The 22,481-nt window shown below is 39.2% G+C and overlaps 2 protein-coding genes across 3 annotated transcripts; both read left to right on the plus strand.

The window, feature by feature from the left end:
* The first annotated feature begins 1,950 nt into the window (after nt 1–1,950).
* LOC141016681 (serine/threonine-protein kinase OSR1-like) lies at nt 1,951–16,673 on the plus strand. Of its 2 annotated transcripts, XM_073491192.1 has the most exons (17): nt 1,952–2,299; nt 2,969–3,081; nt 4,637–4,745; nt 5,863–6,004; nt 6,826–6,881; nt 8,328–8,437; nt 8,562–8,663; nt 8,862–8,995; nt 9,117–9,165; nt 9,253–9,318; nt 9,461–9,583; nt 10,357–10,392; nt 10,560–10,709; nt 11,740–11,845; nt 11,946–12,014; nt 12,740–12,804; nt 12,905–16,673. In XM_073491192.1, exons 1-17 carry the CDS (start codon nt 2,230–2,232, stop codon nt 12,977–12,979), a joined length of 1,575 nt encoding a protein of 524 aa, XP_073347293.1. In that variant the 5' UTR covers nt 1,952–2,229; the 3' UTR covers nt 12,980–16,673. The 2 variants fall into 2 exon arrangements, with proteins under 2 accessions (XP_073347294.1, XP_073347293.1); XM_073491193.1 differs by lacking the exon at nt 10,357–10,392 and having other exon boundaries at nt 1,951–2,299.
* Nucleotides 16,674–17,021: 348 nt separating this feature from the next.
* LOC141017230 (solute carrier family 22 member 13-like) lies at nt 17,022–21,745 on the plus strand. The gene is made up of 10 exons (XM_073491881.1): nt 17,022–17,538; nt 17,618–17,721; nt 17,802–17,956; nt 18,079–18,247; nt 18,467–18,587; nt 20,090–20,184; nt 20,270–20,484; nt 20,580–20,688; nt 20,768–20,974; nt 21,552–21,745. Exons 1-10 carry the CDS (start codon nt 17,164–17,166, stop codon nt 21,625–21,627), a joined length of 1,626 nt encoding a protein of 541 aa, XP_073347982.1. The 5' UTR covers nt 17,022–17,163; the 3' UTR covers nt 21,628–21,745.
* The last annotated feature ends 736 nt before the right edge of the window (nt 21,746–22,481 follow it).

Consider the following 22,481-nt stretch of genomic DNA (forward strand, 5'->3'; position numbering starts at 1 on the left):
AAGACATTACTTATCACCCACCTACAATGCAGTACTGAGTTCCCTCCCCAGACAGTTTAACAACCATTCACTCCTGGGCTCACCTAGCCTTAGAAACCCACATGAAGGCTGGTTGGGTCAACAACCCACAAGTGGCCCTAACAACTCTGAATCTCAGAAGGACACTCCCACACAGAGGTTAAAAGCCTGCAACTCCCCTCCAGTTAGTTAGAAGTGAAGAAGCCTCTTGGATGAGAGGTGAAACGTCTTTAAGAAACTGAAACAAGTCCAGTTGCCTATGATACAGCACTTTTCTTCAATTTAAAACCCTGAGAACAGAACAGAAAGAATTTATGTTCTCTTGCTGACAAGTCTGTGTCTTTGCCAGTTGAACAAGCAAGAACAGGCCCTGCTGTTTCATCACATACCATCATATCACATACCATCCATAGTTTTGCTGCTTTCCCCCAAAACATCCCCACGTCTCAGGGCACTGTTTCACCGACAAAGATTACACAGTTCCTGGTTTACCAAAGGACACAGCCCAAACAACTTACACCGAGTTATGAATACTGCAGTCTGTTGATTTTTTGGCACAGCACACACGGTCTATCTGCTTTTCATGAAACTTTTGGGCAAGTTCCAAAGACTGAAAGATTAAAGTAGCATACAAACAAACCTTAACATGCTGTCCGCACTACAGTCGATTCAATCTAAGTAGCCTCCATTCACTCAAAATACTGTATTTAAAGTATTTGTGCTTTTCTTAAACATGTCCATTTAATGCAACTTTATTTTTCTACTCCACTGCATCCACTGTATTTAACAGCGTACTGTTAGATATAATATAGGCCTACAATGAGTTACCCAGATGTATATACATCCAAAACATCGAGACACTGCTTAGGTTATATTTGAATGCACTGATTATCATGCTAACCTACGAAGATATAATAGGTCAACAACACTGACAGGGGTCATTCTGCATAATGAATTATATTTTGACTTTTCTTATTTTGGTAACATTTTGAAGGCAGGACTAATTTTATCCCATTTTTTTTTCATTTGGTATTTCCTATTGTTAATAGGAAATTCAAATATCACTGTACATCGATTCCCCTCATCAGATCTATGCTGTACATGAGCAAAAGACTAGTGAGATAAAGTACTAAAGCCTCACACTTTCAGTGCCTTTAGCGCCCTCTATTGGGTTTGCTGTGCACAGTTTTAGACATGGGAGACATAGCTGCATTAGGGAGGCTGCACTTTTAGGACCCCTTCTGTTCACATTTTTCTTTTGTATTGTTCCTTGGTATTTTTAATTGTTTATGATTGTTTATTTTTGCTCATTGTGTTTTGGATGTGTGTGTACAAATTATATGTTTAATCTGCCCCCTGAGTCATCCTTGCGTCTTGCCTTTTTCTAAACTTTAAAACATCTGGTTGAGATCTCCTCAAGTCAGTTTTATTTATATCACACCAAATCATAACAGAAGTCTTTGTTTGTCTCTCAGGGCACTTTTAACGTGAAGGTCTCGACTGTACATTATTTTGTATAATTAGCTTATTCTGCTAATTAAACAAATTGCAAGTCTGGGCACCAAGGTGAATTGCAAGGCAAAGTATTATTTGGGTGGAATCAACCTTTAAACTATAACAAATGAGTCAAAGTTTTATTTGGGTGGAATCAACCATTAAAATGATAAATAATGAGTCATAAAGTATTATTTGGGTGGAATAAAAACTATAACAAAAAGTGCTAAACTGGGGTCCTAAAACTGCGGTCCGGAAAGTGCAGCCTCCTCTACGGTAGGGGGCGCTGTGGCGAAGAACTAGGGTCCTAAAACTGGTCCTGAAAGTGCAGCCTCCCTGCTGCAAACACAAAGTGTGTTTGTTGTTGTGTTTGTCCAAGACTAAACTATTTCGACTTCTGGCATTCCGGTGCCCAATAACTATAAATTACTTTTAACGTTTTCTATCTTGGGAGTTTTCCGGATTGAACTCACATTTGGCAGACTTTGCCACACTAAAGATGGCGCCATCTTCGTGCCGTCTACTGAGCTCGTACGTAATACGATGCGTCAGTCGTGCGTAAAGTTGTGTTGACAGGAGCGGTAGGAGTTGTCAGCGGAACAGCAGCAGCCAGCATCATCGGAGCCGAATGGAGTAATCACAAAGATTATTATTATTCCAGACAGCGTCTCTGTTATCATTTAGAAGCATTGTTTACACCGTTCAAACAACGACACCATGGCCGAAGACCAGTCCTCTCAATCCTGGTCAATCGACAGGGATGACTACGAACTCAATGAGGTGATAGGTGAGTAGCTTAGCTTGCTAATGTTAGCATTCTAGCCTCCCCTGTCTCTGCAGCGGTGTCGGCTGCCAACCGCCACTAGCCAACTAGCATAGCATGTCTGTAGCTAGCTAAGAGAAGGCCGGTTGCAACCCGCAGCTACATGGTGCAGGAAGGTTAACAGCTCTGCAGAGTTTCCCTCCGGCAAGGCCAAGTTGATTTGTCTTAGTAATGTCTCTGTTAGTTGACGAGCTAAAGTGAAAGGGCTACTTAGCTTGAAGCTAAACGGCTAGCTACGGCAAGTTAGCCTATAGTGCGTGAAGATTCGTCAGTTGGAGAGGGTGGTGCTCTTTTGCTGAAGGTATGACACGGATTACAGTGAGATACAGTTTAGTCTAGGTAACGTGACTGATGACTTTGAACAAAAGAAATGTTCTGAATTGGTATCTTAACTGCTGTTTTTTTCTATAATTCAATCAAATTTGGATATATGTAGCATATTAACGTATTTTGCAACACTGTAAATGACCTTAGTCCCCAATTTTAAAAACTAGTTCCTGTTCAAATTGAGCTTCTTAAATTGCACATCAGCGACGTAGTTCAACAGTCATAATCTGACTGCTGTCTTCAAAAGTCAGAAGCTCTTTTGCTCCTCCAGAGTAATAGTTTCTCTCTTAATGGTGTCCTCCACAGGGAGTGGAGCCACTGCAGTTGTCCAGGCAGCATACTGCAAGCCAAGAAAGGAGAAGGTGGCCATCAAACGCATCAACCTGGAAAAGTGTCAAACTAGCATGGATGAACTCCTGGTAAGACACTCCAGCAATGTGTGGCCCAGGATCTGCAGTCCATATGTTCGTTATGTGTGTTTGCTAGGACTGGTGTGGGTTCGTGGGGTCAGATCAGCCAAGGACAGATCAAGAGCTTGATACCACAACAACCACTGAGTGCTAGAGCTGGGTGAAATCAATAAGACCAGTCATAAAGACAAATTAAATGTGAATGAATAATGAAATATGCACTGAAATAATGAATAATTTCTCCACTTTATTTTACTTTTGGATGTTGATGTTTAAATGTGATACAGCTGCAAACACTCAGATGAGATGAGAGTAAAGTCATTTTTTCTACATAGGTCACTATGACCTAGTTATCAGCTGGAATCTCCTTTCACAGGAACAGTGAACAATAGATCATGCGCTAAACAGTGGTTCAACTATAATACAACTTATAAAATATTTAATTTGTTGTTTGTATTCACATAAAGTTATTTAGTCAGGTTGAGAAAGCCTGTGAATGGGATATAGATGCATGTGCAACAGAAAGTTATACCATGAAACTACATATAAAAACAGTCTTAAATGTTTTATTATTTTGTGATTATCCAAAAAAGCGATCAGTGGACAAATCAAACTTGGAAGACTGTAGGTGTAGGCGCAAGTGAAAAAATCAAAGCAAGATGTATGCAAATTTATATTTTAGTGGCAGTGTATATTGTGATACAGTATTTAAGGTTTTCCTGCCGCTCCTTCACTGACATCAGGAGAAATGCTGACATTTTTATGAAATATAATATTAGACTTATTAAGCAGAGATTGCAAATTTACTGATTTATTTCATTAAGTTATTTATTAGTAGATAACCTCGTATGTTTGCTGTAATTAATCTGAAGAGTCTGTTGCAACATTTGGAAAAATGACAGGTCTCTTTATCTGTACTTTCTCCCCTTCAGTCACAGTCAGGTTCAATAGTGTGAAGACAAAACACCAACTGCAGGTCAGAAACTAGGCTGAAGTGAGCTCCTTTAATCACCCATAGGACACAACTTACCCAATACAATCTGCATTGAGTTGAAGTTAGTTAAATATTTTTCCATTTAAATACATACATGACAAATCAAGATTATTAATCAAATTGATGCAAAAATCCTGTAAACCTAATTCTGTCATGAATCAATCCTGATCATTGTTTCCCACACAGCTCTATTATAACAACAGTTAGTAAACAGAGTGCCACCTAGGTACAATTTTATATAATATTATGGTCCTGAATTCACCAATGTCTGCCGTCGAGGTTAAAAATGTCTTGACTTGGTTCAGTGGTGATGTAACCCAGGTTACTCCACTGTCTGGAGTCAAAGGCACTGTGTAATCCTGATTTAGGATTGGTCCATTTTAACAGGACAGGTTGATTGTGAGGACAGAGCTATAGCAGCGACTGGGTTTATTAGATTAAGTTCAGTATGGCTGAGCTTCAGTTTGTCACTGAAAGTGCAATATAAGTATTTAGACAGTGCTTTGCCTTGTCCTACACCATTTCTGCTTCAAGTGTGACCTTGTTCCCCACATTTTCTTCTCAATGCAGAAAGAGATCCAGGCTATGAGCCAGTGCCACCACCCAAACATTGTGTCTTATTACACTTCCTTTGTGGTGAAGGATGAACTGTGGCTAGTGATGAAGCTGCTCAGTGGTGGTAAGTACTGTGAAAAAGAAACGTTGCTTCTGACTACTGCCAATTCTTATCGTCAACTCGACTTTGACTTGACTTTCTTTGTCAAATGTCCTTACTTTTTTTATTTATTTATTTTTTAATCTAAAATAAGCCTGGGTTTGAACTTTGACTGAATGTTTGGATTGAGTTGCCAGGGAGCCAGTTGCCATATTCTGGCCCAGCAGGCTCAGTGTTTGTTTCTTACTCCCAGAAATAACAGGACATGTAGATATCTTGATTTAACTCTCAGATATTTTCAGATTTTGAGTTTAATTCTACACAGCAAACGCTCCTTGAGCAGCTACTGACAGAAATACAAAACAAGTAGCAACTGGTGTATCTGTTTCTGTTTTAGTTTGTAATTTGCTTTTCCATGAGTGTGCCTCTGAGCGGGCTATGGTGATGTCTTTTGACTGCAGCTGACCCATGACAACCCTCCTTCTCCCCCTCAGACAAATCTGTGATGCAATTCTGGACTCATACCTATGCAGGACACCTGAGAGAAAGATGTTTTTAAAAGTCTCTCTCAGTAATGTTGTAGCTTCTAACTGAACCTCTGTAGTTCTTCTGCTGTATTTTACTGTTTCATCACGATCACTTTCAGCTGTTTTAGGAGTCGTGTTAAAATACTGCTGATTGCAATCCAACATTTCCTGATTTAGCTATTCATTATAAAAGCTTTCCAAAAAACTAAATAATAGGGTCTTTTATTGTGAAGAATTTATAGGAAATGATATGGGTGTATCACCGAATTAGCAGAACTTTTGTTAACAGCTGAAGACAAGTGCACGTCATCAATTTAAGACACACCTTCAAGCTGTTGTTTGAAGGTGTGCCTTCAAACTTGCCCTGTTCTAATGGAAATGCAAATCAAACTGAGTCAACCGATCCAGCACATGTGTATGGAAAAGCCCTATTCTTGTTGGTGCAGTCTGCTGAGTTGTGGCAGGTTGTGTTTTGTTGAGCTGGGAAGGACACAACTGCTGGTTTTGTTTATGGTTCAAACCACCACCAGATAAAAGCCATTCAGTGTGCCAAACTGGAACTTCTTCCATGTCCTGTCAGCATGTGTTGTGACAAGCCTCTGCCTGTCTCACAGGCTCAGTGTTGGACATCATCAAACATATCATCTCTCGTGGCGAGCACAAGTGCGGCGTGTTGGATGAGCCCAGCATCGCTTCCATCCTGAAAGAAGTCCTAGAGGGGCTTGAGTACCTTCATAAAAACGGGCAGATTCACAGGTGAGTTCTGATGAAGTGTCTCCAGGCTGCAGGGCAACGCCTTGTTATGTCTGTACATTGCATTAGTGCAGTCCCACAATACACTCCTGTCTCTGCTCACTCTGGCACTGAGCCTTCCATGTCTGCATATGAGCTTGTGGTTTGAATTGGACCTCGCTCCTTCAATATTTAATACAGTGAAAATGCATAATTGAGGAGGTTTGTTTTACATAAAAGTTGCTCGCAGGAACACTGTGAACCACGACTGAACAGGAAGTTCTCTCTGCATCTTTTGGGCCTTGTTTTGTGACAAGTGCAATTTTTCAGATAAGCTTCATGTTCCTAACAAACAGGTTTTCTTTAGTTAGATTATTATGATTTTTAAGAGATTACATTTACTTTGAAAGGTGGTGTAGTTTTGTGATGCTCTCTACAAAATAATGATATAATAAATAAAATAATCCAATAGAATTGTGATTTGATTTTCTAATATTTCAAATGTATCTCATGTTACAGTCAGAGCATGAGTGGACAGTACATTAAGTCGACAGAGAGCAGCTGCTGATTGAGCTCAGATGCCATGGCGAACTCACTAACACCTAACAAGGAAAGGGAGGGGGAGAGCGGCGGTTGAGGCCGACTTAATCCACTCCTGTTCTTTGAGCATAGTTTGCAAACAGGAATCAGGAGGATTAAAAAGTGGCAGATCAAACATGCAGCTTTAACCTGTTTGAGCACGAGCATAAAGAGTGTTTGTTCATTTGCAGAGCCAGTACACACAGCCTAACCATTCCTCTGTTAATTGTTTGACTTGTTTAAATTGTCCTTCTCTTCACTTACAGGGACCTAAAAGCTGGAAATATTCTTCTTGGTGAAGATGGCTCAGTGCAAATTGCTGGTACAGTGTTTTATCAGTGTTTTCACTGATTTTTCTTTATAGTTATAGTTTTACGTCCTTCTGTAGACAGTAGACAATAGCAGTGTTACGTTCAACTTATGGTTGCACATAGGTTGCGCAAGTTAATGCGCACGATGGGTGATTGAAACATCTTTTCTGAATAAGTTCTGATGTAACAAACATTTAACTTGGATGACTGATCAGCTATATACACTCCAATAGGATGTGGAGAAGAAGAAGAAGCTGTTTCCGTTATCAGCGTCTCACTGCATAAATTCATATAGATGGTCAAGGCGACTGGTTTTGCTTCTGTTTTTCCTTCTTTTTTGAAGGCCTCCAACTGGTTTTATTTATGGTTCACAACCTCTTTTTACATTGGTTATTACAGCCATGCGTAATGTAAACGATACCGCCACTTTCTGATGAAACTGCGCTTTTTGTAGCCTAGTGTTTTTGTTCAAACACAGTTAAAAGAAATGCAACTAAATTGCATTTTTTGTTTCAAATGCGCTTCAATGCGACAATCCCATAGAAATATGGCTATTGTTTAGTTCAACAAACATGCCCCACACTAGTGCTGTGTGATATGGACAAAATTTTATATCTTGATATAGCTAATTTTATGTCCTGATATAGTATTTTTTCTTAGAATTATATATATATATGTTCAAATCAATCACATGTCAGCACTATTTTTGATAACCATGTGAATGAAAGGCAAATGGATGGCACTTTCTCCTTTTATTCGTGACTTTTTGCAGGACTGTCACAACAAATAAGAATTTGTAAAAAAAAAAAAAAAAAAAAAAACTATTCCAAGCTTTTATGTAAATATAAAAAAATAAAGATCTTTTTCAGGGTAGGACAGCCAGTAGGCCTCGCGGCTGGGTTCTGCTTCTGTATCCGCATCTGATGTAACGTAACTAGAAAAGTTATTTTCGTCTTCCATTGCGCTCTCCTCCGTCTCCGCCATGCTGCTTTGTCTCTGTTTACTCCTGGGCGACCGGTGCCGTAAACGAGTCCTTGCGGGTGACGTAAAAATGCTACCACAAAGCAGTAGCGTTGCTGCAGTTACATTCGCCTTCATACAATGAACTTGTTTTGAACTCAAAATTTGGATATCCAACGGTCATTCCGACGTTGAGTTGTGCTATACATGGCGTATTAAATCACAACCGTAGTGTACGTTGTTGCTAAACAAGTAGCCTACACGTTAAAATTACGATATAAACAACAGAGGGTTATATCCTACGGTAGACATTTTTATATCGCACTACGATATATATCGTAATATCGCACAGCTCTACCCCACACTTAAAATAGTCCGGGCCTTTCCGCTGGAGACTAGTTTGTGGAAAAATACATAATAAATATAAAGTAATTAAAATACCTTTTCTTTATTTTTACCCCCTCTGTCACACTTTCCAAATCTCACACACTCACCAGACTTTGGTGTGAGTGCCTTTCTAGCAGCAGGAGGAGACATGACAAGGAACAAGGTTCGGAAGACATTCGTGGGGACGCCGTGCTGGATGGCCCCTGAGGTCATGGAGCAGGTGTGAGGCTTGTTTTGTAGTTGATTGCTTTCCATCCCTGTTTTCTCCCCATAATGCCTCAAAACTCAGAGTTGAAAGGAAAACTTGAGCGCTTTGTTCACTTGGTCCTGTTTTTAATCGGCAGGTCCGCGGCTATGACTTCAAAGCAGACATCTGGAGTTTTGGGATAACAGCCATTGAACTGGCCACTGGAGCTGCGCCATATCACAAATACCCACCGATGAAGGTAACTGCGTGTGCACTCATACAAGATTTGTTTTGTAAATCTTGAAATATTACCGGCATGTGTGTCACCTCATTTGTCATTTGTAGTTAAAAAACTATAAGACATGTATTATTACATATATCATTCAGTTATGCAAAGTGAAGCTTTAATGATTTTGTAAAATACAACTGACTGAAGCGGATGTTTGCGTGTCTGTAGGTGCTGATGCTGACTTTGCAGAACGATCCTCCCTGTCTGGAGACTGGTATCACAGACAAGGAAATGGTGAAGAAGTATGGCAAGTCCTTCAGGAAGATGCTTTCCTTGTGTTTACAGAAAGATCCAGAAAAAAGGTCAGTTAATCCCCAAGCCCTTTTTTTTCCTGACGCCAGATTAGTTTGTTTTTCTTTCCATTAGACTCTCCTGTTGTGTAATGAGTATAATGAAGAGCCCTGTGTCTTCTTTCCTATTTAGGCCAACTGCAGCCGAGTTGCTGAAGCATAAATTCTTCACAAAAGCCAAAGTGAGCCTTGCATCCCTATAATAAAAATAAACCGTAGTATTTTTTGCATCTAAGATCCTGTAAGAAATGTTTGTCTTTCTTTTACAGAACAATGAGTATTTGCAGGAGAGGCTCCTACATAAAGGGCCAACAATATCAGATCGATCTAAAAAGGTTTGCAAGTCATTACTAATACACTTTGCCTAACAGTGTTACCTAATGTTTGCTAGGATACACCCTGTGAAAAGGATCTGCAGAAAGAGAGATGATGAATGAGTCAATATGAAGTCTTACATCTTGTTAATGCATTGTGTAGGTGCGTCGTGTGCCTGGCTCGAGTGGCCGTCTCCATAAGACGGAGGACGGCGGTTGGGAGTGGAGCGATGATGAACTGGACGAGGAGAGTGAGGAGGGCAAAGCTGCTGTGGCAGCTCTGCGGGTGAGACTCTGCATGCTGCCGTTTTCAAACAATCAAGTTGACTTTATAAGGCCACCTCACTGTATTTCTTACTGCACATGTAGCCGTAATCGCCAGCAGATGGTGCTGGTGGACTGTTAATGTGAACATTTCTTAGCCAAGTTCACTTTTGGAGAGGCCTCCTGCCTCAATGCCACTGTAGTTCAAGTTTAGGTTACTCAACTAGATCAACTAAGCTACACCTGATTTCAAAGACTTATCTTGATCTTGAATATTGTTTTGTATGGCCCAGAAACCGACTGCCTTTGTTGTATTATAAGCTCCATGTTGCTGTTATTGGACTTAAGTAAAGATAAATAAATCTTACAAATATTGAAAGAAATACTGTAGATTCCATAGAATAGAATGGCTCTACCTGTTAAAGGATGTGGCATGGCCTCCATTTGAAAAGGATTTGACAAGGTTTAACCTCTTCTGAGCAAAAGACATAATCGTAGAATATGTAAAGTTCTCTCAGATGACACCTCTAATGAAAAACTGATAACTAGACCAGTCAGCCGCTCAGATCGCCTGCTGTAATTATTCTCTCTGATGTGTGTTCACACTCAATTCACATCTTGGTGTGGGATTTTACTGCTTGTTGTCTTAACTGTGATTTCATTACGCTCTCTGTTTAAAGTCACCTTGTGTCAAATTCCTGTAATCCTACAATGCTCCATCAGTCCATACATTGGGGGGATAAAAGGAGAATTGCATGTCTTTAATCCTGACAATCTGTCATGTCCATCCTGCAGTCACCCAGAGTGAAGGACGGGTCCCAGAATCTGGAGGTGAGTCAGTTTATAATGGACATGACCTGAACATCTTGATTTATCGTAATGCCTTGACAGAATGATCTGCATGACTGTCCTACTGTATGTGTGTCCTCTTTTGTTTTTTTCTATTTGTGTACAACTCAAAACAGCTGCTGATTTATTTGCATGTTCGTGTCTGTTAGCTTTTCCCACCAGCAGATGGCTCCACAGGACATCTCCAGCCACCTGCTGCAGCACATGAGAGCCCTGCGAATGTGGGCCAAACAGGAGAGGATGCTCCACCACAGGCTCCTGCTCAGACAGCGAGCCCTTCACATGCACCCACTGCTCAGGTAAAAAAAAATGGTCCTTTTTAAAACAGGGAGAGGAATCCCTGCTCTGGTGCCTTTTCTGAATTAAATTGACGTGAATCAGGCAAGTGAAAGTTTAGGTCAAGGTTTATGAGAAACATAACAAACAATAACTCTGGTTTTGTGTTGAAAAAGTTTAAATTATACAAGTAAGGTCCTTGATTAAATGCTCTTATAGTGCATTCATATGCCCCTTAGATGGTCCCATTTCCCAAGTTAGGTAGTTGTTCTTCCGACTTCAGTGTGTCCATGAGCTTTTAAGTTTTAATATGGAATCAATTTGGGCATGACAAAGATGTGTTGTTTAACACAATTGCACCTGTAGATTGTCCGTAACCACAGTATATTGCTTAACCTGACTGTTTCAGGATTAATGCTAATTAATAACTATTCTAGCTAGTCTCAGTCAACTACCAGGTACAATGCAATACCATATGTCAACAGGAAAGAATGTATATGCAATATGTGAGTAAACCAAACATTACTTGTCCGCCATGTTTCTGAGTATATGATGCCAAAGTCAGCAAGTTGTGTACCAAAGTCTTTGCAGAGTTTCCAGGTTGTTGACTTGGGAAGGCATCCATGTGAATTTTTCTAGTCGAGGACTCATTTTTCAGATTATTCCGACAACGCGTGAATGCATTATTACATTCTCTTAACTTTTTTGAGATTTGTTGCCCTGTAGGGGTTTAACCACATATGGCACTATAGAGCATTTTTTAATGATTTCTGTTGCATTTTTTTCATACTGTGAACTCATTTTGGTTCTCATTAAGTGTGTTTGTAAAGGTGCCATGTGGAGATTTCTTCTAAACAAACTAAAGTAATGTTTACAGTCAGTCAAACACCTTTTGTGTACCCTTTAGGTCTAACAAACAACTTGATTTCCTTTCTCATGTGCAGACACTCAACAGTGTGACGGGTGCTCAAAAACAGCTCAGAAACACAGTGCAGCCTTAAGTTCACCTTTCTGAAACCTCTCATATGTGAAGCTGTGATTTTTATGTTACAGGATCCAGCTGCGGCCAACGCCAGTGTTCCCATCAGCCTCGTCCTGAGACTGAGGAATCCCAAGAAAGAACTCAATGACATCCGATTTGAGTTCATGTCCGGCAGAGGTGAGGGCGCGTCAACTAGCTTTTCGTCTTTTGTCATGTTCAAGGAGACTCTGTACGCAGGGCTAACTCTTTGTTTTTTCCTTTCTCTGTCTGTGCTCAGATTCTGCTGATGGAGTTTCTCAGGAGTTGGTCTCAGCGGGTCTGGTTGATGGGAGGGACTTAGTCATTGGTAAGTAGGAGATATAGCACTGTATGATGGGATAATAAACAAAAAGCTTTACAGTCTGATTTTACTTCTGGGGTTAGTTTTTCTACACAACGGCATCTAACACAAAGTAATGAGGGTTGTGATTAATTACTCAACTCTGCAAGTTAAAGTGGTAATACACAACTTTTTCAACTATCCCTCCCTCCTAGTGTTTACATATGACATTACTGTCACAGCATTAGCAACATGGCTATCACTAATGTTCTGCCTACTTTCCAAAGCAAAATCCCACTTTGACCTAAAGACCCTGCTCTCAGTGAAAAGGCAGTTTAAAACACCTAGTTGTGTTAATAAGGAGGCAGATTTGTTACTTATTGCTCTAGCAGAAAGAATTGTAGTATGAAAGCGTCTCATGTCCTGGTAATAAGGGGGAACACATATCAACAGGGGAACAGACTTTGCCACAACACCGGCGCTCTCCATCGATTTGAATTAGCGTCTCTTCACTCTTGTTTTACCTCGGTTTCCATCACTCTCCCTCTTCACCTACTTTGCCTCCTCCATCACTGGGTTTCTTTTTCTTTTGCAGTGTAGAGTTAACTAAAAAAAAAATCTAAACTCTTGGAAAATAATGTTAAGTATATGTGTTATGTAAACCCGCTGTTACATTATGATCTGAATACAGTTGGTTCTTGATTAGCTGATCATCTGACATGATCCTCTCACCTCCTTTGTCTTCTGTTTAGTTGCTGCCAATTTGCAAAAGATTGTTGATGATCCTCAAAATAACAAAAATGTGACTTTTAAATTGGTAAGTACGCAGAGAATGGATTTCTTCCTTTGTATGATCAGTCATTGCTGTCATAGACTTAAAAATAGCACAGTGTATGATGTTGTTCCCTCTCTTCCAGGCATCCGGTGTGGAAGAGTCTGAAATTCCTGATGATGTTAAACTCATTGGATTCGCGCAGCTCAGCATCAGTTAAGTCAAGCAGAGCCAGAAACAAAGGACAGAAATTGATGGTATTGCACAGCTGCATTGTAGTCAATTCCAAGTAACCACTACTGCCAAAGAGAGGAGGAGGAGGAGGAAGATGATGAGGAGACATGAAGCTGGCAGGGTGTGACACTACTGCAGGATGCATGAGGACCACGTTGAGAAGAGGCTCAGTTCATCACAGGAATCACACTTGAAATGTTTACAGTGCGCTTATACAGTAAATGGGAGAAGAGATGCAATCAACTATATCAATTCCTAATTTCTTTTTATTTCTTTTTTTTCCTTCCTCTTCATACATAAGCACAATCCAAACCATCTCCTGCCAGTACTGGAAGTGATTGCCTTTTTTTTTCCTTTTAAAATCAACTGTGCCACAAAACTCAAGAGTGTCGTGCCACCTTCATACGGCACTTTATGATACACTGAAATTGAAAAGTGTAAATTCAGCCTTAGTCAAACTATGGGTTTTACCAGTGCGTTTGCTGAAAAATTGAGTCTATCTGTGATTATTAGGTGTATTTTGTGTATACCTATCCAAGAAATTTAAGAAAATCTCCCAGAATACAGATACAAATAACTTATAAACACTCTGTAGCATAGTTTTAGTTTTGTAATCCAATAAATTCAGATGGATTTTTACTTAAAATATAAGAAAATTACCAGATTCCTGTATAAGGCTACTCAGTGTGGGTGGTGTGGTGGTTTTGTCAAAACAGAACCAAGAGTTTAGGCTCTGACTGCACCGCTGAAATCGATCAGATATACACAAATCAACTGTAACTGCTCAGTCCCATGACTGCAGGTCCAACACTTTGTCGGATGGCGTTTTCCCGAGGTGTTCAAAGACAGGATTATTTTCACAGATTGAGACCTGCCGTATATTCTTATACTATGCAATAGATACTTCCGTTTCACCGTATGTGACCACTGGTTGCTGATAATATTTCTCTTGGGTTGAATAAAACCACTTTTTGTGCTTGTCCCTCACTATGAGTTCATGAAGTCAACCAGCCAAACAGGCAGCGTAAGGAACCTGCAGTGAGAATATACTTTCATTTTCACAAGCAGTCATCAAAGTGAAAATTTTAACACACCATCAGACAGACTGGGGGTAATAATTGCTGTTTTCTATTTACCCTTGTAAGAGGTAATTTTGCCTGTTTACTGTTATCGATCTTACAGCTGGGAAGAATCCTGAATGCTGGCAATGAGAGTGAGCCCGGGCTGCTCGTGTTACAGGCTGACTGTTGATGAACTTCTGTGGAGGAGAGCACACTCAAAAGCTGAAAATGTTCTACCTAAGTGAAATAAAGTTTAAAGGGGCAGTTCATCCAAATTACAAAAATAAAAAAAATACTTATACTCACTGATACTTCGCCCTGCAGATGGTTTTGGTCTTATTTCCTGCGGTGTTGAGATGCTTGTCTCTAAGATTTTTGCCACCAGCCCAGTACAATGGAGGTAAAAATGTCCACTACTTTGATCCAGAATGAATCCCACTGTATTTCTAGCGCCACCTGCAGGTCAAAATTTCAATTTATCTAGTACTTTGGTTTTTCACCAAATACTTGCAATACCATTATCGATCCCATCAGCCTTAGCTGTACTTTGTGCTGACTGCTAACTAGCTAATGTTATCATGTTAACACCAACTAGCAGCCTGAAAAATGAAGCTAGTGGGGAAGGATCAGAAACTGCAGTTCCTCGAATGGCCACTTGAGGTTGGCTCCAAAACAAGTCAATCCCCGAAAGACCCCATGTTAAAATGTCCAACTTGACAGCAAAAATAAACATGTTTACCGCCTGGTACAAAAGCCAGATTTGGTCTCTAAAGCTAATTTTTCCATTCATGAAAACTTGAGGCGTGAATTTTTTTCTGGAGAAGTTATGCTTAATTAAGGGTGAGGGCCCTCTGAATGACAACCAGAGCCCTTGAGTAGAGAGAGTTGCAACAACAGAAGTTCAAAATGCCGATCTCCAGGAAGTTCTAAGCGGGCAATTGAAATGCATGAATACAGAAATATAGAAGTGCGATTTTTGGCAGTTCATAGTTAATACCTGATTTATTGATTGATTGAGTTACAGTGATGGGCTACTAGTATTTGCAGCTAATTTCTGGCAACTATTAAGCAGCTCCCTGATCTGCTATTTGTTTACAAAAAATGCTCCATTGGAGTAAACGGAAATGATGTTACTCTCTCTACTCAAGGGCTCTGATGACAACCAGCCCAAAGTCATTTAGCTAGTTAAGCTCCACCTATGATCCTCCTCTTTGCCCATTGTTGGATTAGTTGGGAATTAGCCGCAGTAACCCTCTTAGAGCTTTACAGCTCTCTTTACAGCTTTACAGCTCTAAGAGGGCACCTGTAGATGACATCATGAAGACTACAGTACATCCATGTTTTATATAGTTTATGATAAATATGTTGAAGTTGTGTATTTTGGATCGTCACTCTGAACTAGTTGGCGTGCTTCACTCAATTCTCTGTGGTGCCTAAGTAAAGCCTCACAGAGCTGCTAGCTAGCGCCACAAACAAAGTTCCATTTAGCTCCATTGTATTGATCTCGGCAAATAAAATCAAAACTATCAACATGTCTGGATACAACTAGAAGTAAATCTTTCACATGTTGGGTGAAGTAACCCTTTAAACGTCTTCAGAGGCCAGTCATTACTTTAGTTTTTTCGTCACTAGGCAAGTTGTTTTGACAGTACTGTAGTCTGTTTGCTTTATAAACACTCACCAACGAATCACTGTCATCACTCCAAGTGTAGCTGTATGGTTGTTTTGTACCACGTGCAAAGGGCTGTGAAAGAGCTCCTAGTTCAGGTACTGATGTAAATGGTGTATGTAAAGATGTTGTAAATGTACGTATGATGGCAACTCCATGCACTGTCACACAAACATCATGAGGTTTGTATGTAATGATGTAGATGCATTGACTGTTTTAAGTGTACATGTCAGATAAAAGGAACATTTTACTTGTAAATATTGAGGCAAACAGATTGAGACTCATCATGTTCAGTAGACAGAGTTGAATTTGTTTTGTAGTGTTTTCCCACTGTTGGCCTTTTGTCAGAGCATCACTAATCATGCACAAATTATTTGTTCAATTGGCACCTTATTGATCTGTTAACATGTGTGTTTTTGGAATTACATGGGGCTTGTGATCACACACTCTGTGCTTTGATGTCATGACGTGCATTTTTTCTCACACCTGTCCCGAGGGTAATGGATGAAATGTCATTTTAATAAGACGGACGGCACAGATTACACCTCTCTCTTCCTGTGTGTGTGTGTATGTGTGTGTGATTTTGGTGATAAAATGATTGATCATCAAATGTCACTTAGATTTTCTAAATTTCTTTCCCTTTTATTGTTTACTCATCAGAAAAGCATTCATTCTGCCTCTATGGGCTCACCGAATTATTAGTATTGATTTAATCTTTTGATTGGCAAGTACACATTTCCTTTTTTAAACCTTTTTTATTTGCAGATCATTACGTATATTTTAAAAATATGATTGATTATGAAATATGTACATCAACAAATGCATAATTTGAAGTGTAATATTTGTGATAACATACAAAAGAGATTCCTTGACATATATAGATTATTGGAAAATGTCGACACATGCAGATGATTTTTAGTAGCTGAATAAAGTCACATGATGGAATTCAATGAGTGAGATTATGTTTAATGGGAATGTCATGTCTTCAAGGTCCAGTGTGTAGGATTTAGTGGCATCTAGCGGTGTGGCTGAAGATTGCAACCAACTGAACATCCCTCTATTTGCCCACCCCCACATTGGCTAATGGACTTTGTGGAAGTCTGTCCGTTCCCTCTGTAGATATAAAAGGTTCATTATAAGGCAACAAAACATAAATATCAGTTTCAGGTGATTATAAACAAATGAAGACATAATTATGATTTTGGCAACAGATCCACATAAATCTTACACACTGGACCTTTAAAGCCCAGTTTTCATTATTTATTGCTTCAACAGGTTATCTATTACTGAACAGTGTTTACATTTTGCCCTGAAATGTGTGTCACCACACATTTAGTTACTGACTTAAGTCCCATGGTTAAACATTTATTTTGACTATCATCTCAGACATGACAAGACCGACCTCCTGAGTCTGTTTCACACACCAGCTGCTGTGTCAAAATGGTGGATTTCGGAGAGATTCTCAGAGCTATAGGAGAGTTTGGTCTCTTCCAGAAACTTCTCACTTTTGGATTGGCCTTCCCAAATTTCTTACTCCCCATCTTTTTCTGTAGTTTTCTATTTATCGAGTCAGATCCAGGGCGACACTGTAACACAGACTGGATCCTGAGGGCTGATCCTAACCTGACCACAGATGAGCAGCTGAACCTGACTCTGCCCCAGGAGGAGGATGGGACCTTCAGCAGGTGTCGGATGTTCGTCCCTGTGGACTGGGACATCGGTGCCATCAGGGAGTACGGACTCAATGAGACAACAGGTTGTAACAATGGATGGGTGTACAGCAAGACCCTGTATGAAACCACCATAGTCACTGATGTAAGTATAATGTGTGATTTGTCTTCTCTTCTTGGTATCACGTGCTGCAGCTCTACTGATCTTGACTGTTGTTTTCCAGTTTGATCTCGTCTGTGACAGGTCAACCATGGTTGAAGTTGTGCAGACTGTCTTCCTGTTTGGTGCGCTTGTTGGTTCATTCATCTTTGGACCTATAGCTGAATCGTAAGTGACTTCAGAAAAAGATATATTAGGTCATGTGCTTCACACTATTTGTTGACAGTCACCAACTCTCCAAACTCTAGGTATGGCCGCAGGAGAACCGTCCAGTTACCTGTCGTCCTTTTACTAATATTTGTCATAGTTGCTGGTGTGGCTCCAAATTTCTATATTTACATAGTGTCACAGTTCATAGTTGGAGTTGGAGTTGGAGGATACAGGATCAACTCTGTTGTATTAGGTATGAAATCTGTTTATATTACCAAGATTTATTTGATTTTTAAATGGTCAAAAGCACAAGCGTGTAATTATCCTGTTCGTTCTAGCTTTGCAGTGATTTTGGTGTTTAAACTTTGTTTGTAGCTACCGAATGGATTGGGGTCACTCAAAGGTCCTTTGCCTCCTGTCTGGCCCAGGTGTCTGCAGCTGTTGGACAGTGTGCAATGGCTGGTCTGGTCTATGCTATTCGTGACTGGAGAATAGCACAATATGTCATGGCAGGAGGGCAGGCTTTTGTATTCTTGTACATATGGTATGTGTTGTTTATACTGGTTCTCTTTTTTTTCCTGACCTCACAGTGCTGTATTTGTACATTAACACACTGCCTGGTCATACCTGGCCAAATCCAGTTGTATCCACTTGTGTCCACTTGTATCTTGGCTTCATAGGTCCAGTGTTACCTCACATAATGAGGTAATGCATAACCTTTCTAGTAACCTGGTTACATTTGGATTGTTATCAATCTTTTCAGGTGGATTCCTGAATCTGCAAGGTGGTTGCTTGGACAGGGAAGAACTGAAGAAGCAAAGAAGTTCATACACAGAGTTGCAGCAATCAATAAAAAGAAAATCCCAGAGAATCTGCTGGAGGAGGTTAGTCAGATTTGGTTTTAATTACATTAGATCAAATGAGACTTTAATGATCCCGTTGGAAAACAACACTTAACAGTTCATGGCCATGCTATTGGTTCTGTGAGATCGTACTGAGTCACAGCTTTGGGCTGAGTGCTAACAGCAGCATGCTAACATGCTCACAATGAAAATGCTTGATTTTTCTTAGCCGTAATCTTTACTATGTTCTTAATCTTAGTTTAGCAAGTTAGCATGCTAACATTTTCTGACAGACACTAAATACAAAATACAAGTAAACCTGCATCAGTTTTGAAGTAATTTGGTCATAAGTGGTGTGGACTGATCTGCCAAAATAAAAAATAAATTAGGTAATTTAATAAGTGACATAAATTGATATTCCTGTTTTAATTGCTTCTGTATGTATTTACATTTGTGTTGATTCTATTATTAATTTACTTCCCCGTTTTTACCGTTTTCATTTTATTTATTACTGTATTAATTTCTAATTTTTTAATTAAAGTTTTTAGTTTCCGTGTTATTTTCCCTTTGCATCCCAGTGTTTTCATTATTTTATTTATTTTCTTTCATTATGCAAATGAGGGGGCTGTCATTCAAAGCATGTAATGGGGTCTTTTCACCTATCAGTTGAATTGACATCAGAGTGCGTGTATCTAACGAGTACTAGAGTGAATAATTTGATAAATATAACTGAAAATTAAACAGGAAAGTTAATAAATAGGGGAATTAATAGAAACTTGAATAAATACAGAAGCAAATTAAAACAGAAATATCAAGTTATGTCACATTTAATTAATTGATTGAAACCTACAATTATTTTTAATATTATTTTTGGTGCATTTCATAGAATATTTATTTATTTATTTACTGAAACATCTATTTATATCTTTATTTATTTTAGATTTTGTCAGTTTTTGACCTGTAGATGGCGCTAAAATACAGGCCAGTGGATCAAACCATTACTGTCTATATATATTATATACTGTCTATGAATCAAACTTACTACAAATTATCCTCTTGGGGCCATAAATGTGATATAGTGAGCAGGCAGAAAATTAAAAAATTGTTGGCTAAAAGTAATGGGATACATGGTTATTGACACGTAAATGGCAAAAGTCATGTCACTAAAACGGGTTAAAACATCCACCTTCTGCTGTGGTAGTAGCTATACTTGACCAAACAGACCTTAATATAGTTTAATATATCAAAGTATTATTGATTTATATAATTGGTAGTGTTAAATAACATCCAGTTTAAAATCTATTTAAATGAACACGTTTTGAACATGATGGGTGGTATCCATGAAGTGGTACTTGAAGGGCTGTGGGAGTGCGTAAGACAAAACTGGTTGGGAACCATTTAAAGAGCAACTGGCCGATAACAACCACCTGTTTTCTCTAACCCTAACCCTTCAGATTAATTGTAACTCCTGCCTTTTTTGTTGAATAGTAACTACCAACTGCAGCCATATTTTACTGTATTACAATAATACATTTACCCTTCAGGTAACTGGGGAACGAGAAGTCCACAGAGGAGGAATCAAATCAATATTTACCTCCAAAGTCCTGGTGAAATATATCTTGATATTATCTTTTGCCTGGTAAGTTAAACACCATTTGGATTGTAGTTTTTAATCTGATTTAATACACACTTTGCATCACATTTGTGTTTTTTGTGGTTTGAAGGTTTTCGGTAAATCTAGGCTACTTCTGTCTTTCTCTGAATGTGGGTAAGTTTGGTCTGAGCATCTTCCTGGTTCAGCTCCTGTTTGGGATGTCAGAGATACCAGCACATCTCCTCTGTATCTGGCTTCTGGAGTTGATCGGGAGAAAAAAATCCCTGATATCAACCATCCTGATGGGTGGTTTTGTTTGCCTCCTAACCCTGGCTTTCCCTCAAGGTGAAATTTCGGTCCTTAATGTCCTTAATGTTCAGTGCTGATGATAAATACTTCCAGTGTTTTAATATAGTGTACTGTTAACATTTTAATTCCAGACAGCGCTGTTGCTATCACAGCTCTTGTAACCACTGGAAAGTTCTTTTTGAACTGGTCTTCGTCAGTATGTATCGTCTACATTCAGGAGTTGTTTCCCACCTCTGTCAGGTACGCAAATTAAAAGTATTCAAAATGTATTATTATATATATTCTACATGAACACTGCATATGTTTGCTCCACTCTCAGGCAAACAGCGGTTGGCTTGGGCTCCATAGCCTTCAGAGTAGCAAGTTTGCTGTCTCCATTACTCAACATGTTGGCCACATACAACTGGTCCGTACCCATCATAGTCTTCAGCAGCCTCGTGGTGGTCAGTGGAGCTCTTGTCTTCCTCCTTCCTGAGACCTGCAGAAAAGAGCTTCCAGATTCAACTGCTGAAGCCGAAGGCAACAGGTAAGCAAGCCGCTTGATTTATTGAGGAATTAGAGCAATATTGGCTCTCCTCGGGGCTCAGATACAGGCTAACCAGGGCATCCATCAGCACTATTTAATTTATTAGTTTGTTTTGGCAGTAGACCCATAAAATGTGTTTATGGTGAATCTGATGATTACTGACTCTCAGCACTCACAACAATAACTGCAGGAAACTTCAGGAGAGTCAAATGGTTAAACCTTTTGGGAAATACTTTCTTGTGCAGAGTTAGGAAACAGTTTCAAAGGAAACAAAATCCTCCTACTTGCTCCTCTAAACCTCACTGGTTAACTTGTTATGTCTAGGACAGGAATGTAAAAATTACAATTTTGGGCCAATTTTAGTTGCACCCTGCCAAGAAATAGTCCACTTTAGTTTCTGTACTTGTATATCTTGTTGTATATATTTTACTATTTTTATCTATTTTTATACTTATTTATATTTGATATTTATTTGTCAAACTAAGAGCTGCTATCTATGTTTTTTTTTTTACTCAGATAGATAAAAGGTCAAGGTCTTAATTAAGTAATCTAAATGTTGTGTTCCTTTTCTTTATAGGAATTTAACCACCAAGAAAGCAGGAAGTGACTCCAATGTGGCTGAACACAACAGCAGCAAATCCACCAAACTCTAGTCAGAATACTGTATTTTTTACAGCTTTTTGTTGCGTATGTATTGTCGAGTGGAATATTTTCATCTTTTTGACTTTGAATGTTAAAGCAGATAATTCAATAAATACATCCAAACATGCATTTGTTTCTATCTTACTGTTTCCAGAAGATATGCCTTGTCCATTATAATGACTGAAGAATCTCAACGGACATTTCAAGACTAAATCAGGCAGAAGTGCAGTGAAATTACATATCTTACTGGTAACAGCTTAATGATTAAAAAAATGAGTTGTACACAGAGTTGTATTGTTGGGCTTGTCAGCAGGGGTGAAGGTGCACAAAAGGATCTTGCCATTTGTTTTCTGTCATCACATCAGATCAGTTTTGATCTACTTCTTGAAACAAAAGTGGGATGCCAAAAGCAAATGTAAATCAAATAATCAGTTCAAAATTCAACCAGATTTAAAACTGCATTTGATAAGCTTGCACACATAAAGTGTTCCAGTATCTAAGAATGAGTTGTGACCTGCAGCTGCCCTTTAACAACTTCTTATTGGTCTGAAAACCAGGGCCGTGCAGCAGTGACGCAAATTTATGTGTTTACATGCTGTTGAGTGTCATGCTGAGCAGACATTTGCACGGTTATACCAGAATGCAATACACTGTATTTGTATCTGTATACTACTGCATGTTTTTCCAGTTGAAGAACTGTGTCTAAAGCTACATTTAAAATAATATGTCATCTGAAATGTCGGCTCCCAAACTACTTTTACTTGTGACCCTTTGTCACAGGGTTTATGTTTGTGAGCAGCTCAACAGTGTTACCTCTGAATATTTTGAAAGGCCTCGATGTAATTTTGTGATGTATGTTAACTGT

Source organism: Pagrus major, chromosome 21 (genome assembly GCF_040436345.1).
Source record: "Pagrus major chromosome 21, Pma_NU_1.0".
NCBI classification, from domain to species: Eukaryota; Metazoa; Chordata; class Actinopteri; order Spariformes; family Sparidae; genus Pagrus; species Pagrus major.

Excerpts from the sequence above, each read along its gene's own strand:
- LOC141017230 (XM_073491881.1), top strand. The coding sequence starts at position 17,164 with ATGGTGGATTTCGGAGAGATTCTCAGAGCTATAGGAGAGTTTGGTCTC. Across the intron at positions 17,539-17,617 it reads AAACCACCATAGTCACTGAT|TTTGATCTCGTCTGTGACAG; the intron begins GTAAGTATAATG and ends GTTGTTTTCCAG. Across the intron at positions 20,975-21,551 it reads GCTGAAGCCGAAGGCAACAG|GAATTTAACCACCAAGAAAG; the intron begins GTAAGCAAGCCG and ends TTTTCTTTATAG.
- LOC141016681 (XM_073491192.1), top strand. The coding sequence starts at position 2,230 with ATGGCCGAAGACCAGTCCTCTCAATCCTGGTCAATCGACAGGGATGAC. Across the intron at positions 8,664-8,861 it reads ACAAATACCCACCGATGAAG|GTGCTGATGCTGACTTTGCA; the intron begins GTAACTGCGTGT and ends GCGTGTCTGTAG. Across the intron at positions 12,805-12,904 it reads AAAATGTGACTTTTAAATTG|GCATCCGGTGTGGAAGAGTC; the intron begins GTAAGTACGCAG and ends CCTCTCTTCCAG.